At 43.0% G+C, this 18,660-nt stretch overlaps 1 protein-coding gene across 1 annotated transcript in view; it reads left to right on the top strand.

Moving 5' to 3' along the window:
* The window catches only part of MUC6 (mucin 6, oligomeric mucus/gel-forming), a 61,188-nt gene extending 45,205 nt beyond the window's left edge, over positions 1 to 15,983 (top strand). Inside the window, exons 21-30 of the mRNA XM_065636881.1 lie at positions 180 to 290; positions 2,781 to 2,966; positions 3,417 to 3,656; positions 4,625 to 4,781; positions 5,528 to 5,671; positions 6,189 to 6,251; positions 8,816 to 8,977; positions 11,757 to 11,988; positions 13,193 to 13,564; positions 15,482 to 15,983. Of these exons, the coding sequence (XP_065492953.1) occupies positions 180 to 290; positions 2,781 to 2,966; positions 3,417 to 3,656; positions 4,625 to 4,781; positions 5,528 to 5,671; positions 6,189 to 6,251; positions 8,816 to 8,977; positions 11,757 to 11,988; positions 13,193 to 13,564; positions 15,482 to 15,983 (2,169 nt within the window). The remainder of the gene's footprint in view (positions 1 to 179; positions 291 to 2,780; positions 2,967 to 3,416; positions 3,657 to 4,624; positions 4,782 to 5,527; positions 5,672 to 6,188; positions 6,252 to 8,815; positions 8,978 to 11,756; positions 11,989 to 13,192; positions 13,565 to 15,481) is intronic.
* The last annotated feature ends 2,677 nt before the right edge of the window (positions 15,984 to 18,660 follow it).

The raw sequence follows: 18,660 nt of genomic DNA, 5'->3' as shown, positions 1-18,660 counted from the left end.
TTTCTTTATGCCTTAAAGTTTTAGGTTGGAAGACTCCAGATACTGAGTCTATTGGGGTTTTGTGCCTTGTTGTTGTTGTTTGGTTTGTTGGGGTTTTGTTGGTTTTCTTTGTTGTTTGTTTTGTTGTGTTGGTGTTTTGGGGTTGTTGTTTGTTTGTTTGTTTGTTTGTTTGTTTTTAGGATGGTTGCAGTGTTAATAGACCTGTTTCCTCTTTCAAAATTGTTACCGAGAATGTCATCTGTGGGAAAACAGGGGTTACATGCTCCAGATCCATCAGCATTTACCTTGGGGTAAGATCTTCATTCTGCTGTTATCCAGATGAATAGCTATTTTAAGCCCATGTTTCTTTCCCTTTTGGAATTTTTAGCTGTGTCTTTCAAGTAATGTCTTGCAAGTGAAATTGTTAAACCTAGAGCTTCAGTTTTAGTAGGAATTGCCATTTTTTTTCCCCTCAGTTCTCATATCAATGTTTCAGTCCCCAAACTTCTTGCCTATGTAGAAGCTGTAGAATTTTGAACTTTACTGAACCAGCAGTGAATTAATTGGTCAGTCAAAAGATACTGATTTCCCACCCTGACAAACTCAGGAAAACAATAGTATAAAATGGAGGAATTCTCATCATGGATGACGAGCAAATCCTCTCTAGATTTCCCTGAGTCCAGGTAATACCTGCAATTCAAAATATATCCAGATCTTACCTGTGGTATATCTGTGAAACTACAGCAATGAACAGTTATTCTCATTTCCACTGCTGTGTAACAGTTTCCAAAATTGGATAAGTTTTACTGTTCTCAGTTCTATGCGACAGTAATGCTGAGCAGCATTAGATCACCTAAGAGTCCTTCATTATCTGGCAGAGAGAAGATTATGTAGAGCTGAGATTTTATCGCAAGGAACAGTCGCTACATGCAGTACACATTTGCTACATTACTGACTAAATACTGGCAGTTTCAGCTGGTCAGTGCTGTGGTGAAAAAGTTTGTTTACTTAGGACCCCGTTTCATAAATGCATGCTTCAGACAAACCTTTTGGCTGATTATCTAGACATTGAAACACTGCAGTATGACTGGAGTAAAGTTGTAAGAGCACACTTGAGAGTGGAAGATAATAAAAGAGCTCAAGACAGAGAGCTATTTTATCTGTAAACCATACTTCCTCTAATCTGCTGGATGCATGTAGATAATTATATTATTTCCACCAAATGCAGTCAGACCGTTAACACACCTAACAATGAGAGTGGAACAATGATAGATATATTTGTTTACCTTGAAGATTTGTATAGGTGTATAAATAATTCTAAGGGGGTAAAAAAGCCAGTAGAATAGAATCATAGAATAGAATAAAATCATAGAATGGTTTGGGTTGAAAGGGATCTTTGAAGGTCATCTAGTCCAACTCCCCTGTAGTAAGCAGGGACATCTTCAGCTACATCAGGTTGCTCAGAGCCCCAGCCAACCTGACCTTGAATGTTTCCAGGGATCGGGCATCTACCACCTCTCTGCACAACCCCCTCCAGTGCTTCACCATCCTTGTCATAAAAAGTTTCTTCCTAATATCTAGGCTGAATCTACCATCCCCTAGTTTGAAACCATTACCCCTTTTCCTATTGTGATAGGTCCTACTAAAAAGTCTATCCTTACTTATAAGCTCCCTTTAAGTATTGAAAGGCTGCCAATGAGGTCTCCCTGAAGCCTTCTCTTCTCCAGGCTGAACAACCCAAACTCTCACAACCTGTCCTCATAGGAGAGGAGTTCCATCTTGGTGGTCCTCCTCTGGATGCTCTCCAACAGGTCCATGTCTTTCCTGTACTGAGGGCTCCAGAGCTGGATGCAGTACTCTAGGTGAGGTCTCCCCACAGACAAATGCACATTGCCAGGTCATGTCCAATCTTTCATCCACCAGTAGCCCCAAGTCCTTCTCCACAGGGCTGCTCTCAATCCCTTAATTCCCCAGCCTATACTGATACCAGGGGACGTCCCGACCCACATGCAGGACCTTGCACTTGGCCTTGTTGAACCTGATGAGACTCACATGGGCTGACTTCTTGAGCTTGTCTAGGTCCCTCTGAATGGCATCCCATCTCTTGGGCATGTCAACTGCACCACTCACTTTGGTGTCATCTGCAAATTTGCTGAGGGTGCACTCAATCCCTCTGTCTGTGTAATAACACAGTCAATAGACTAAGATACTAAACAGTGCTGGTCCCAATGTGGACCCCGGAGGGACACCCCTTGTCACTGATCTCCATCCAGGCATTGGGCCATTGACCACTAACCTCTGACAGTGGCCATCCAGCCAATTCTTCATCCACTGAACAGTCCATCCATCAAATCCATATCTGTCCCATTTAGAGACAAGGATTTTTGGGACGACTGTGTCAAAGGTCTTACAGAATTCCAGATAGACAACATCCATAGCCCTTCCGTTGTCCACTGATAAGAGTTGCTCCATCATAGAAAGCTACTAGGTTTGTCAGGCAGGACTTGTCCTTGGTGAAGCCATGCTGATTGTCTCAACTCACCTTCCTGTGCCTTAAGAGGTGAGGCTGACAGGCTGGTAGTTTCCAGGGTCCTCCTTCCTACCTTTTCTAAAAATGGGTGCACTGTTTTCCTTTCCCCAGTCTCTGGGGACTTTACCCGACTGCTATGGCTTTTCAGAAGTAAGCGGGAATGTCAAGACAGTCTGTAGTGGCACAGCATCTGATCTTCAGAAATGTGACACAGAGTAAAGAAAATACTGAAACTTGATAAGTTATAACATCCAGATAAATTTTCTTTCAGAATATGACATTAATACTGCGAGACGAAACCTTTACTATTTCTGGAGAAAATCCTCGAGTACAATATAATGTGAAAAAGAATGCCCTTCACCTGATGTTTGATATCATTATCCCAGGAAAATACAACATGACCCTTATCTGGAATAAGCACATGAACTTCTTCATCAAGATCTCCAGAGAAACACAGGTATTGCAGAACTTCCTCAGTAAACTGTCCTTCAACACAGATTGAATAGCACAATTGATGTTGGTTGCCTTGAGTCTCTATGATAGAAAAGGTTTTTCAGATGTGCTACTAGCAATTTCTTTTCATCATTTTCTTCAAAACAGCAGAGATTTTTCACTAGAGGCTGACTTTTAAGTGATTACCCTACTGCATTCAGGAAATTTTTGAGCAAAGTGCTTGTATTTTATACAACTGCATGGTGGAATTTGACCTCTAAATGATGACAGTTTACAGTTCAGAGGAGAAACACATTCATCTATTGACGAAAAGAACTTCATGCACAAGACACTAAGAATGTATGAGAGTACTTTTAGATCACATACATTACTAAAGCACAGGAAACTGTAAGTAATCAAAAGGAAAGGTAATTGTAACTTGCTGAATTGACATCACAGCTTTCATTTGATCTAGGAAACTATATGTGGTTTGTGTGGGAACTATAATGGCAATATGAAAGATGATTTTGAAACTCGAAGCAAATATGTGGCATCAAATGAACTGGAATTTGTCAATTCTTGGAAAGAGAATCCTCTCTGTGGAGATGTGTACTTTGTAGTGGACCCCTGTAGCAAGAACCCTTATCGTAAAGCATGGGCAGAAAAGACATGTTCCATCATCAACAGCCAAGTCTTTTCTGCCTGTCACAATAAGGTAAGAATAGATCTGGTCTTCTTTTTATTTATAGGCATAATCTGTATTCTTCCTAAATGCTCACACAGCGACACTTGATTTTCTCTTCTCCAAAATGTTTTAATAAAATATATTAAAAATATTTTATGGCTATGTTTTAAAAAAATATTTTTCAAAAGGTTTAACGGCTCTCATTTTTGTTAATCTACATCATTTCACATTTGTACTTCACTAGCCCTATTTTAAGCACAAAAGCTAAGTATTAGCATTAACTGATTAGTTAAAATATCAGAGTGAAAAAAAAATTTAAGTATCAGAAATTAGTCAGTCTGTTGATGATGCCTGGTACTGATTGATGAACTATTTACCCTTTTGAAACCATTTAGCCTTTGTTAGAAAAACAAACAAGAGAAGCCTGAAAACCCTCGTTCTTATCAGTAAATCAACAGCATTACTTATAAGATGCAGATCAGCCCAAGAGCAAGATATCATCAACTTCCCCCTCATTTGTTTCAAGTTGCCCACTTTGTGGAAATGAAAATATTGCAAAATTAATGAAAACCAGGCCTTCTGAAGGAAAATCTCCATCTTCGGGAGGTGAAAACAAGTGAGAAATGTAGATAATGTTGCAGTGTTCATACATACCGCTGGAGAGTGTACAGCTGATGAACTTACACACTTGTACCTGAGTGGATGGTGGAGGGTTGGGAATTTTTAGCTGACTATACATAATATGTTCAGGATTAGTATGAATTTAGAAATATATATCTGGCAAAACACCATCAGTTTTTATTGTTGATGTGAAGACACCTACATTCTTACTAAAAAGATTTCTCTGAAGTGGGATTGTAATTACTTTGACAAGTGTTTAGAGGAAATACTGGTTAGTCTCAGTGGACCACGTATTGTTTAGCACAGAGAAAAAGACCTTCTTAACAAATAGGCACAAAAGAATCCTAGAAAATTCATCACTTCATTTTCCAATGCAGGTGAATCGTATGCCCTATTATGAGGCCTGTGTTCGAGACTCTTGTGGTTGTGACATTGGAGGGGACTGTGAATGCATGTGCGATGCCATTGCAGTATATGCCATGGCATGCTTAGATAAAGGTATCTGCATTGACTGGAGGACCCCTGAGTTCTGTCGTAAGTTTCTTTAAGCTCTCTTTAAACTGGTTTAAGGGATTATTATTGTTATTGTGTGTATATTAACATGGCAACATAAGTAATTGCTTGATAGAGTACCTCCTAAATTGCCTTTTCTCTATGGGCATATAATCTACTTCAGTCAGCTGAGTTTTGAAATCTGTAGTTTTCATTTGTGCTAAATTAACAAAAAAATTATCTCTCTTTTTACCATAGAGTAATGAGAGATAAAATAATGTGGTCAAAGAAGGTTGGCTGTTTCTTCTGCTGCCACTGTACAGTGAACTGTTTTTCAGCAGAGGGAGTAATTGTAAAAAAGTATGTTTCATTTCAGCTATGATGAAACCACCTTCTATGTGGATGTCAAGGAAATAAAGACAGCTGTGTTGGCTGGAACATTTTAAAATAGAAAAAATATATCAAAGTGTTCCAGAACACCATATACGGTGGAAAAAAAAAAGAGGATAAGTGTGTTACAAATCAATGTTGGAGTTGTCATCTTTGATGGTTTCTTTTCAACATATCGTTATGTTATGCATTCAAAATTGTGGAAATGTCTGCTTAGCGTATCTACAGAAAAAGAAACTGATTTCACTGGAGAGTCAGAAGATATTATAAAAACTTCAGTGACAAAACTTTTTAACTTTTTATTCAAACTCTTTATTAATTTTGTCCTCTCTTTAGCCCTTTGAAAATAACATTAATTTGAAAAATTCTGATTTCTCTCTTGCTTTCACCTTTTTTAGCTGTCTATTGTGAATATTACAATTCTCATAAAAAAACAGGAAGTGGTGATGCTTACTTCTACGGCTACGACAATGGCAACTGCACCTGGCATTACAGGCCTTGTAATTGTCCAAATCAAAACTACAAATATGTCAACATTGAAGGTAAGAAGCTATGCTAGTGTAAACCAAGAAACAGTAACATAGTAATTATTTTCAGTGCTGTCTTTTAAATCAGTGATATCACAGTTAAATAATAGTATTCTAACTGATGCTATCTTTGAAGCAGTTTTGCTGATTGTTACCTTGCTACTATTGCTTTAAATACATAATCAACTCAGTATCTGTACTATATCTAGCTTTATATTGAGCTCAACCTATCTTAAAGAGAAATTCTCTTGCACCAAATCAAATGAATACGCTGTACTTAGGTAAGAAAACGTGGAGAGAGCAGTTAATATTTTATTAGGCAACGGAATATATAGTTGGAGAAACAAAAAAAACTACTACAAAGGCAGAACCTTCTTCTGAGGATGATATTGGAAATGTTTGCCTGAATAGATGATGTTTCAATTGGATTTCTTTTAATAAAAGAAACATAAGATAATAGGTTATAAATAGGATAAATTAAATGCTGTCCTCTTAAGAAATATAAAACAAACTTCTCTTCCCCTTTCTTCAGGCTGTTACAACTGCTCTCATGACGAATACTTTGACTATGAGAAGGAAAGATGCATGCCATGTGGTAAGCAGCACCCTATATACTAATCCTCTTTCTCTACAGTAACTGGAAATCACAACTAAAACATTTGTGTGTTCTCAAATAAGGTATTTTTCCTAATTTCTCTCAATTAATAATGAGTGCTCATCCAAACATAACTTTCCTTCAAAATAACCCTATTACTGTACTGCTAGCATGTAAAACTTGGTACATAAAGGAATAAAAATAACTAATTAAAAGAAGGATTAGGGTAAGGAATGTGATAATACAGAAGTGGATGACCCTGACTGATTTTAGTTAGCAGCATGAAAAGTTATATTTATTGTAACTGTGAATACTTTTCAAAATGTGTGTATTCCTGAAGGTGTATCGGTGTGAGGGGCTGCCTCAGCAGAAGTGTGGGTCTCATATATACAACATCTTTCATAAAAAAAGAGAACACATAGAAGAGGATCAGAACTAGCTAATGTACTCTACTTAGCAAATCTCTTTTTAGATTTTTTTTTTAAGTATTTTACCTTGAGGTTTGTTACCATATGGTTTATTTATATGCAAACTTATTAAATAATGTTTTAGATAGACTCTAGCTGCACAGATCAGATTTGCATGCAGACAAACAAAAAAGCAAAGGACAATTTTTTTCATGGTACAGAATCCTAATCTGTGTAACCAGGATCTCAGCTAGTGACCTCATCTACATAAAAAAACATGCTTCCATTAACCCTGCAAACTGAGGTGCTCTTAAGCATAAAAATCATAAGAAATACAGCAAAAACTTTCTTGTGTTCATTGTAATTATGAGATGATTCCTTTGTCATTGTTTAAGTTTACCACTGAAATATGTAATTTTAAGCATTTTCAGGAGTGCCTCATTACTATAGCACCATCCTTTGAATCCAATCTTTGCCTTATTTGGAATATTTTAATATGCTTTTATTCAAAAATTTAACCTGTTCTACCTTTACACAACAGGAGAAGAAAGTACTAGTGCCACACCTGAAGTATCTTCACCTTCAACAGGTTAGTTCACATAGTATGTAAGTACTAGCTTGGTCAACTGATATGTGTCCTGATATGTGTTTATGATGTAAGCAATATCCTTTTTTACGTGAGGTAGTGGCATCACCAGCTTCACATGCATAAGGTGCAATGAGGAAAAGTAACTTGGTATCACAATTATAATGAAATTTTTCCCAGAAATATTGGTTAGACATCTTAAGAAAAAAACATAGTGAGAAAACAGTGTTTCCTGAGTATACTTAGGCACTTCCAGATATCAGTAACGAAAAATCTCTGTTAATGAATAAGGACTTCTATCACATCTCTGATGAATATTGGGATTGAGTGCACCCTCAGCAAATTTGCAGATGACATCAAACCGACTGGTGTGGTTGACATGACTGAAGGATGGGATGCCATTCAGAAGGACCTGGACAAGCTCAAGAAGTGAGCCCATGTGAATCCCATCAGGTTCAACAAGGCCAAAGTGCAAGGTCCTCCACCTGGGTCAGAGCATTGCCCAGTATCAACATAGGCTGGGGGATGAAGGGATTGAGAGCAGCCCTGTGAAGAAGGACTTGGGGGTACTGGTGCGTGAAAGATTGGACATGACCTGGCAAGGTGTACTTGCTGTCCAGAAGGCCGATGGTATCTTGGGTTGCACCATAAGGAGCGTGGTCAGCAGGTCGAAGGAGGTAATTTTGCCCCTGTGCTCCACTCTGGGGAGAGCCCACCTGGAGTTCTGCATCCAGCTCTGGAGCCCTTAGTACAGCAAAGACATAGACCTGTTGGAGAGGGTCCAGAGAAGGGCCATGAAGATCATCAAAGGGATGAAACACCTCTCCTATGAGGACAGGCTGAGAGAGTTGGCGTTGTTCAGCCTGGAGAAGAGAAGGCTTCAGGGAGACCTCATTGCAGCCTTTCAGTATTTAAGGGGAGCTTATAAGAAAGAAGAGGACAGACTTTTTAGTAGGGCCTGTAGCAATAGGACAAGAGGTAATGGTTTTGAATTAAAAGAAATTAGATTCAGTATAGATATAAGGAAGAAACTTTTTATGATGAGGGTGGTGAAACACTGGAGGGTGTTGTGCAGGGAGGTGGTAGATGCCCCATTCCTGGAAACATTCAAGGTCAGGTTAGATGGGGCTCTGAGCAACCTGGTGTAGCTGAAGATGTCCCTGCTCGTTGCAGGGGGGTTGGACTAGATGACAGATGGTACTGGAAAAACTTTACACTGTCGGCTGTGTGAATAATAAAATACAATTCCATCTCTGCTGTTATGCAGAAGTATTTATGCCAAATTCACTTTAAAGTGATGAAGAAAAATGTGTAAAACTTCTGCAAGAATTCCTGTTCAATGTATTCACTGCACGTAGCAGTAAAGGAATAGATGGATAACTTTTCTTAAACGTTTCATCTAGAAGTAAAGTAATGGGCTTTAATAGTAGTTACTACTAATAGTTACTAAGACCATTTTTACCTCAAAAATAATTTTCAATTTGTATAGATGTATTATAAACTATTAGTAATTATTTCTTATCCTTTAATTTTGATTTTTTTAATCTTAGTAACAACTGTGCAGCCTGAAGTAATGAGAAGCTCTACCACAAGTACCCTACCAACAGTACCTAGTAGTTCTTCTTCTGCAACTGCTCTATCAACTGAGACTACAAATCCAACAATAACCTCAAAAATCACAGTTCCAAGTACTTCATCAGCATCACCTCCTGTCACAATAAAGTCAACAACTGGTAGGTTTTTAGTGTTACTGTCTAAAATAAATTTTAGTAAGCCCACTCTATACCTAACTGAGATATCACTCTACCAGGAAAGCATTGCAAGCTGGCTTAACATCCAGGCATAAGACTCCAAATCACAAAGCAGGCTTCCGTAAAGGAGTTTGTAAACCAGAAATGCTCAGAAGTATAGATCAAAGTCACATGGAAAGAGGAAGAATATAGATACTACGTTAAAAATAAGACCAAAAATCACTTGTGTGACTCACCTGAGAAGCACATTAGAAGTTCTATAAGCAGTGAGCCAGCTCAGCTCAGTTGGATTTATTAGGTCAGTTTCAGCCTCCTTTCCACAACTGCTTCGGTTTATGCAGTCATATACAAGGAGCACCCAACCTAGTAACTCTGAATAATGTAAGCAGGCTCCAAAGCAGAATCACACAGGTATCAGTGTAGCAGCTTTGTCTAGGATTCTAGAGTCCTGCTTTCAGGAGGATGACTCCTCCAGCACAAATTACTTTCTGGTTCTATGGCTTGTGGAGACTCATAACAACATGAAGTTCCCCACCAACATGCACTCCAACTAATAAGCCATCCGGGACCCAGGCTATCAGGAAAAGCAGAGTCAAAAAGGAGTCCCACAGGAGTCAAAACACAGCTTCAAAGGCTGCCATTATGACAGATTACTTTTGCACTGGCACAAGGCAAGTCCTACAGTATGATGTTATTTATCTCCATAATACCAATTACAGAAAGCTGAAACTGTGGTTGATTTGGAACGTAAGAATAGCCAATGAAATTGTCATTTGGGCAAAACCCACACCGACTTTAGCCAATAAGTGACAACAAAGATAACCTCAAGTTGCACCAGGGGAAGTTTAGATTGGGTGTTAGGAAAAATTTCTTCACAGAAAGGGTTGTCAGACATTGGAACAGGCTGTTCAGGAAAGTGATAGAATCACCATCCCTAGAGGTTTTTAAAAGATGTGTAGATTAATTTCTTAGGGGCATGGTTTAGTGGTGGACTTGACAGTATTAAAGTAATGGTTGGAGCTGATGATCTTAAAGGTCTTTTCCAACCAAAATGATTCTATGATTCTTAGAAAAATTATATTAAAAAAATCAAATACAGGAAAAATACAGAAAATTAAACAAAGATAGATATGAGACAGAAGAAAACAAATCCATGTCGAGAAAAATTTGCAAACTTATGAGAACATGAATGCTATCAATTACACAGAAAATATTCAGAAGTTCAAGGGTGAAAAGTGAATCTATGGAGTATGGGTACCTTCTTCATAATTTACCTATTTTTAATTATGAAATGAATTGATTACTCACATTATATTATTTACCTTTACTCTGAAAGAACATACTACATTAGTTTTTACCACACCAAACATGACTTACACCATCACTACTCCTTCCGTAACTACCTCAATAAAAAGAACCATGACCACTAAACCAAAGCCTAGACCTGTTGCCTCATCAACCACTGCTTCAACAGAGATAGAAAAAGTAAGGCTCGCCACGCCACCCTTCTAGACCACTTTCAAAAAGGAAATGACAACCACCTCAATACCTACTCAAGCTACAGCTCACATCACAACTTTCAGCAAGCCTAAACAGCAGTAGGTAAATATCACTTTTTGATATCCACCAGGTGAAGCCATTACTCACAAGACACATGTCAATGTATTCCTTATAAAAAAAGGTGTCTTAACATCGCAAATAGATAGGAAAGGACATGGATAACTGAAGAAATGTGATAAAAATGGAAATTAATGTGTTTTGTTGATGGACCAAGCATCTGACATCAAAATATCATCTTAAACTTAAAATTTCTTTTTGAGGCTATATTCCATGCTTCCTCCAAATTTATGCAAAATCTCTCTGTGCTTCAAAGTGAGTTCTTGAAAACACACAGATGTCAGAATGTATGTTCTTCCTAGCCATTGTAACAAATTATCCCAAAAATAAATATTAAAAAAAGGAAATTGCACTTGGGGATGTCAGACAAGGACAGTCTCCTCTGAGGCTGTATTGTAATGTGAATTGCTAGGTTAGCAACTGACACCAGAGGCTAGGACACTGTGCAGGGGAAAGCCTACTGTAGTGGCAGGGTAGGTGTACACTCTTTCCCGATCCACATGTCTCACACACAGTACTGTTGGGGTGCACAAATCTGGGTCTCCTGGGGTGCACAAATCTGGGTTTTCTTTAGCAATTTCTGGGTCTCCTGCCAGCAATTACAGCTTCCTCTAAGGAAGCATCCCAACCCACTTTAACTAGGAACCTTACAAGCTCCTAACCATTGTTAATATCCATTCTTCCTTACTTTACATAGAGTGAGGCAAGCCAAGCAACCACTCTGCACCACCATGTCCCAGTAGGTAAGAGGGAGCTGAGGAATGACCTTGGCCTAAGACTCTGCTTCACTTACCCCAGCTTTCCCAGAGGATGTTCTTGCCCAGTCTGGAACACCTTGGAGGGGAGACATGCACATTCAGAGAGGCTCTTCTTCCCTCAGGAGCTCCAGGAAGAAACAAGGACTGCCGAATTGTCAGAGGGCATCCCTTAGGCCCAGTTCTTGTCCTGTATTTTTTCTAGGGGGAAGCCATTGCCCCATTTCTCTCTCTTGCCCAGTAACACTCGGTGTGGTCCAGTCCTGCCTTTCTTATGCCCACCCATAACCTGGGGCTTCTGCCTGACAATCCCCCACCTCCTTTGCCTTCCCGTCTTGCCTTGCCACTCTCAATCAGCCTGTGTGTTTCTCTCAGTAGTTGTCACTCAGAGAAGACCAACAAAGCCACCCCTTGTGCAGCATCTCATCACACAGAAAACCACACCTGCCATGTCTGCCAGCAGCACCACTGTCCCGAGAGAGGCCAGCCCCACCAGCAGCCCAGAAGTCCCACTGACAAGGATATCGCCAAGCCCCAGCTCTTTATTTACCACCTCTGCCTCATCTGCTTCTATCCCCTTCTCAGCTGTGTCCTCAACACACTTGAGACCATCACACCCTGGTAAGGCTCCCTCCTGCCCTTCATGTTACTCTGCTTGCTCCTTCCAGGTCCACCATTCTCTCCTAAGCAGCATGTCCCTCACAGGCTTCAGTTTTGGTATTCATTCTCAATTCCCACTGCCCTTGCCATAGGACTTCTGGGACCCAGGCAGCTCCTGGAACTTCCCTGCACACAACCTAACTGCACCCTGCTTGCTGCTTCAGAGGTTTGGCTCTGGGGCACAGGCCTTTATCAGGCTACACATACCCATGAGTTCCTGCTCTACAGACAGCAATCAGAGATAAGCTAACAAACACTCCCTCCTCTTAACAGTCGTGCCCCTAGAACATACAGTGAGGGGAACAGAAGGCAGTGAAACTGGAAACTCGTCTCCATTTTACACCTCAGGACAGTTTTGGGTGAGATACAGAACACAAGGCATGTTCTCCATCCAATGGATGCTCAGGCTCTGGCACACCCATGAAAAGTGTGGTTCAACAAATCCCACCTCACTGGCCAGTGCTGACCCTGGGTGCAAGAGTCACCAGTGGAGGGTGGGAAAGAAGGTGTACACTCAACTCCAGGCTAAAATTCTCCCATTTAGACCCATGAGGCTCCACATGCCTGTGCTGTCTTGTTGTTGAACAGGACAACCTCATTTGAGGAGACACTACAACATGCTTTGCCCAGAATCCTTCCCAAAACTCAACCATTTTTTTCTCTCATCCCTTTCTTTGTAGCAAGGGAGCCAACCAGAGCTAAGACTCCAACTAGTAAAGTAGTAACAGGTGAGTGCTCTGGTCAGGATAGAGCTAAGAGTCATCCATGACCTATGTCTGCCCCTTCAGTGGCCTCAGTTCTCCCATGGATCCTTTCCAGCACAGTCTGCAGAACGCAAATGGTAGACTGCCTGTCAACTAATGGAATCGCACATGAATGTAGACATATCTCTTCCCCTCTCAAGAGCTCCAGGAGGAAGGAGACAGAGACAAATTGCTACAGGACATCCTTCAAAACCATCACCAGCCTGCAATTCTGAGAAGCAGCAGGAAGGGATGGGACATTTTGGGGGACATAGATCTCTACATCCAGATTTAAAACAACCAAAACAAGTGGGACTTGTTCTTACCTTCCTTCCCCATACTCTACCCCAGAACTACCCACATGACCAAACTGCTCATCATACCTTGTCATGATAAATTAACCTGTTGTTTCCTCCCGGCAGCCTTCACCCACAAAAAGATAACCGTGCCACAAGTTGTGCTGCCACTGACGACACAAAAGACCACTGCCAGTGCAACCACAAGTGTCACCTCCAAGACCTCTGTCTCCAGAGAAGCCAGACCTTCCACCAGTACAGAAGTCATGCTGACAAGGATGTCAACAAGTGCCAGCTTTCCACCTGCCCCCAGCACCCCGCTAAGCACCTGGTTGCCATCAACTGCCACTTCCACAGTCTCCTCCACCACAGAACCAACCGTCAGCCCCAAGCCTACACCATCCACAACCTCCACAGTCAAAACCAGCCCACTGCCTTCACCTGCATCTTCCCCCTCCTCAACTGTGTCCTCTACATGGCTGAGCTCCTCACACCCTGGTAAGGCTCCTTCCTGCCCTTCCCACTGCTCTGCTTGCTCTCCCTCCCTCCCTCTACTTCTGGCATTGGCACTTTGGTATGTTCTGCCTTTGTCATGGCCCTGGGAACAGGTCTCTCCCACAAAGCCTGGCCTGCCTGTGTGGAAGAGAGCAGAAGGTACGTTGTCCCTGTTCCTTGAATGGAGACATATCTGAAGATGCTTCTCTTCTAGGAGAGGCAGAGGGTGCTTGCTTGTTGGAAGGAACCCTTGAGGTGCTGTCCTTTTACCTCTTTTTGGGGGAGAAACCAGATAGGAGGCTGAGGGCAGAGCCAGAGGCCCACAGCTCCCTCTTCTCCAGCGAATCTCATTGCAGCACAGCACTGCTTCTCTTGCACATTCCCCTGGCCTGAGGCTTGTGCCCAAATCCTTTGCCTTCTCTGGATTGCATGGAGCTGGCAGTTGGCGATGGCAAAATTAGGAGCCTCTGGATAAGGATTAAGGGACAGACAAATAAAGCAGAAGTCGTCATGGCTGTCCACTGCAGGCCACCTAGCCGGGATGATGACACTGATGAGTTATTCTTTAAGGAACTAAGCGAAGCCTCCAACTCATCTGCCCTTGTCATTATGGGGGACTTCAACTTGCCAGATGTCAACTGGGAATATCACACAGCTGGCACCAACAGGTCCAGAAGATTCCTAAAGCATCTGAATGATAACTTCTTGGTGCAGGTACTAAGGGAACCAGGACAGGTGCCTTCCTAGATTTGATACTCACTAACAGAGGGTCTCGTGGGACAAGTGGTGACAGGTGGCTCCCTTGGCCTCAGCAACCATGAAGCTGTCAGGTTCAAAATCTTTGTTAATGGGAGGAAAACTGCCACAAGACCTCAACTTTAGATATGAGGAAAGCAGACTTCAGGTTGCCCAGAGAACTACTTAGTGAGATTCCCCGGGAAGAAGATTTTGAAGGTGCTGGGGTCCATCAGTGTTGGTCACGTTTTAAGTACCACCTACTAAAAGCACAGGACCAGGCAATTCCAAAATGTCAAAAATCTAGCAGGTGAGGCAAAAAACCAGTTTGGTTGAGCAGGGATCTTCTTCTTGATATATGGTGAAAAAAGAAATTACATGGTCCGTGAAAGCAAGGTCAGGTGTCATGGGAGGATTACAGAGATGCTGCTCGTCATTGTAGGGAGGAAATTCACACTGCCAAAGCTCAATTAGAATTGAAGCTGGCCAGTACTGTGAAGGACAATTAAAAAGGCTTTTTCAAATATGTCAATGGCAAAAGGGAAACTAAAAATAACATTGGCCCGTTACTTGATAAGCATGGTCACCTTATTGACAGGGACACAGACAAAGCCGAGATGTTTAATGCTTTCTTCACCTCAGTCTTCAACACCAGAAATGGACTTGGGGGCCCCCATAACTTTGCATTAGAAAACTACGGATGTGAGAATGATAAATTCCCAATGAATCTGGAACTTGTACAGGATTTGCTACTCCAGCTAGATCCCTACAAGTCACTGGGGCCTGATGGGATTCATCCAAGTGTGCTTAAAGAGCTGGCTAATGTCATAGCGAGACCTCTCTCTGTGATTTTTCAATGCTCCTGAGAATCTGGAGAGGTCCCAGATGACTGGAATTTGGCAAACGTTGTCCAAATCTACAGAAGGGCAACAGGGACAACCCTGGCAACTACAGGCCTGTCAGCCTCACCTCTGTTCCTGGCAAAATCATGGACAAGATTGTTCTGGGAGTTACCGAAAAACATCTGAATGACAACACAGTCATTAGTCCCAGCCAGCACGGGTTCATGAAGGGAAAGTCCTACTTAACAAACTACAACAAGGTTACTCACCTAGTTGACCAAGGGAAGCCTGACGATTAGATCTTTTCAGATTTCAGTAAAGCCTTTGATACTGTCTCTCACAGTATTCTCCTGGACAAGGTGGCCAGCAGACAGTTGCATGAACACATAATGCAGCGGATGAGCAATTGGTTGACAGGCCAGGCTCAAAGGGTTCTAGTAAATGGGATTATGTCAGGCTGGCAACCAGTCACTAGTGGGGTTCTGCAGGGATACATCTTAGGGCCAGCACTCTTCAATGTCTTCATAAATGACTTGGACACAGGACTTGAGGGAATACTACATAAGTTCGCCAATGAAACTAAATTGGGAGGAGCTATTGACACTCTCAAGGGCAGACAGGACCTGCAGAGGGATCTGGACAAATTGGAGAACTGGACAGTCACCAACTGCACGAAGTTCAACAAGAGCAAGTTTCAGATTTTGCACATGGGACACAGCAATCCTGGCTGTACCTACAGACTAGGGGACAAGATGCTGGAAAGCAGCTCTGCAGAGAGGGATCTGGGGGTTCTGGTCGACGGCAAGTTGAATATGAGCCAACAGTGTGCCCTGACAGCCAAGTGAGCCAACTGTGTCCTGGGGTGCATCAAGCACAGCATTGCCAATCAGGCGAGGGAGGTGATTGACCCACTATGCACTAGTGTGGCCTCACCTGGAGCACTGTGTGCAGTTCTGGGCACTACAATATAAAAAAAGATATGAAGTTACTGGACAGTGTCACAAAGAGGGCTACAAAGTTGGTGAAGAGTTTGGAGAGGAAGCCGTATAAGAAGTGGCTAAAGTCACTTGGTTTGCTCAGCCTAGGGGAGACCTCATCAAGATCTACAGTTTCCTCACAAAGGGAGGAAGAAGGGTAAGGTTCCACTCTCTTCTCTCTGGTGACCAATGACAGAACTCAAGGGAATGGCAGGAAGATGTGCCAGGAGAGATTTAGGTTGCAAATTAGGAAAAGGTTCTTCACCGAAAGAGTAGAGGAGACCTGGAACAGGCTCCGTAGAGAGGTAGGCATAGCCCAAGCCTGGCAGTATACAAGAAGAGAAAAGACAATGCCCTCAGACACATGGTATAAATTTTAGGGCTGTCATACGCAGGTACAGGAGTTAAAGTGGATGACCCTTGTAGGTCCCTTGCAACTCAGGACATTCTATGCATCTATGACACTGCTCTTGCTGTCATCCTCAATGGACCTGTACTTTCCTCACAGCAGCATTCACCCACAAAAAGACATCCAAGCCACACGTTGTGCCACCGCTCACCATACACAAGACGACTGCCACCACCTCCACCAGCAGCACCTCCAGGACCTCTGTCTCCAGAGAGATCAGCCCTGCCACCAGCACACAAGTCACGCTGACAAGGACGTCTCCAAGCCCCAGCTCTCCACCTGCCCCCAGCACCCCGCTAAGCACCCGGTCACCGTCGGCTGCCACTTCCACAGTCTTCTCCACCTCAGCACCAACCACCAGCCCCAAGCCTACACCTACAACCCTAAAGCACGGGCCCTCTCCCCCAACAACGAGTGCTCCAAAAGAATCCCCTGCACCACAGTCATCCACACCCTCCACAGCCAAAACCAGCCTGTTGCCTTCACCTGCATCTTCCCCCTCCTCAACTGTGTCCTCTACATGGCCGAGCTGCTCACACCCTGGTAAGACTCCTTCCTGCCCTTCCCGCTGCTTCTGCCTGCTCTTCCCAGCTCTCATGCTTCCTTCCTTCCTTTATTTCATACGCCTTCCTTTTTTCCTTTTGGTATGCACATGCCACTCAGGCACTGGTTTATTACGTTTCTTTCACTCCCACTTTCCCACTTCCTCTGGCATTGGCACTTGGCTATGTTCTGCCTTTGGCGTGGCCCTGGGAACAGGTCTCTCCCACAGAGCCTGGCCTGCCTGTGTGGAACAGGGCACAAGCTACACGGTTCTTCTTCCTTGGAGGGGGAAACACATATCTGGAGAAGCTCCTCTTCCAAGGAGGAAGGACAAGGACAAGGAATTACTGGAGGGAGTCCAGTGGTGGCCTACAAAGATGATTAGGGGCGTGGAGCTTCTTTCTTATGAGGAGAGACTGAGAGAGCTGGGTCTGTTCAGCCTGGAGAAGAGAAGGCTGAGAGCGGATCTCATCAATGTTTGTAAATATCTCAAGGGTGGATGTCAAGAGGATGGGACCAGACTCTTTTCAGTGGTGCCCAACAATACGATGAGGGGCAAGGGGATCAGACTGAAATACAGAAGGTTTCACCTGAACATGAGGAGAAACTGCTTTACTTTGGTGGTGACAGAGCACGGGAACAGGCTGCCCAGAGAGGTTATAGAGTCTACTTCTCTGGAGACCTTCAAAACCCACCTGGATGCATTCACAGAATCACAGGATCACAGAATGTTAGGGATTGGAAGGGACCTCAGAAGATCATCTAGTCCAATCCCCCCACCAGAGCAGGAACACCTAGATGAGGTTATACAGGAAGGCGTCCAGGCGGGTTTTGAGTATCTCCAGAGAAGGAGACTCCACAATCTCCCTGGGCAGCCTGTTCCAGTGTTCCATCACCCTCACTGAGAAGAAGTTTCTTCTCAAATTTAAGTGGAACCTCTTGTGTTCCAGCTTGAACCCATTACCCCTTGTCCTATCATTGGTTGTCACCGAGAAGAACCTGGCTCCATCCTCGTGACACCCACCCTTTATATATTTATAAACATTACTGAGGGCACCCCTCAGTCTCCCCTTCTCCAAGCTAAAGAGAACCAGCTCCCTCAGCCTTTCCTCATAAGGGAGATGCTCCACTCCCTTAATCATCTTCGTTGCCCTGCGCTGGACTCTCTCCAGCAGTTCCCTATCCTTCTTGAACTGAGGGGCCCAGAACTGGACACGATATTCCAGATGAGGTCTCACCAGGGCAGAGTAGAGGGGAGGGAGAACCTCTCTCGACCTACGAACCATCCCTCTTCTAATACACCCCAGGATGCCATTGGCCTTCTTGGCTGCAAGGGCACAGTGCTGGCTCACGGTCATCCTGCTGTCCACCAGGACCCCCAGGTCCCTTTCCCCTACACTGCTCAATAGTAGGTCATTCCCCAACCTATACTGGAACCTGGGGTTGTTCCTGCCCAGATGTAAGACTCTACATTTTCCCCTGTTATATTTCATTAAATTTTTCCCTGCCCGACTCTCCAGCGTGTCCAGATCTCGCTGGATGGCAGCACAGCCTTCTGGCATGTCAGCCACTCCTCCCAGCTTGGTGTCATCA

This window comes from Caloenas nicobarica, chromosome 5, assembly GCF_036013445.1.
Source record: "Caloenas nicobarica isolate bCalNic1 chromosome 5, bCalNic1.hap1, whole genome shotgun sequence".
NCBI classification, from domain to species: Eukaryota; Metazoa; Chordata; class Aves; order Columbiformes; family Columbidae; genus Caloenas; species Caloenas nicobarica.
The sequence above is the reverse complement of the archived record's forward strand: the minus strand, read 5'-3'. Positions and strand labels throughout refer to the sequence as shown.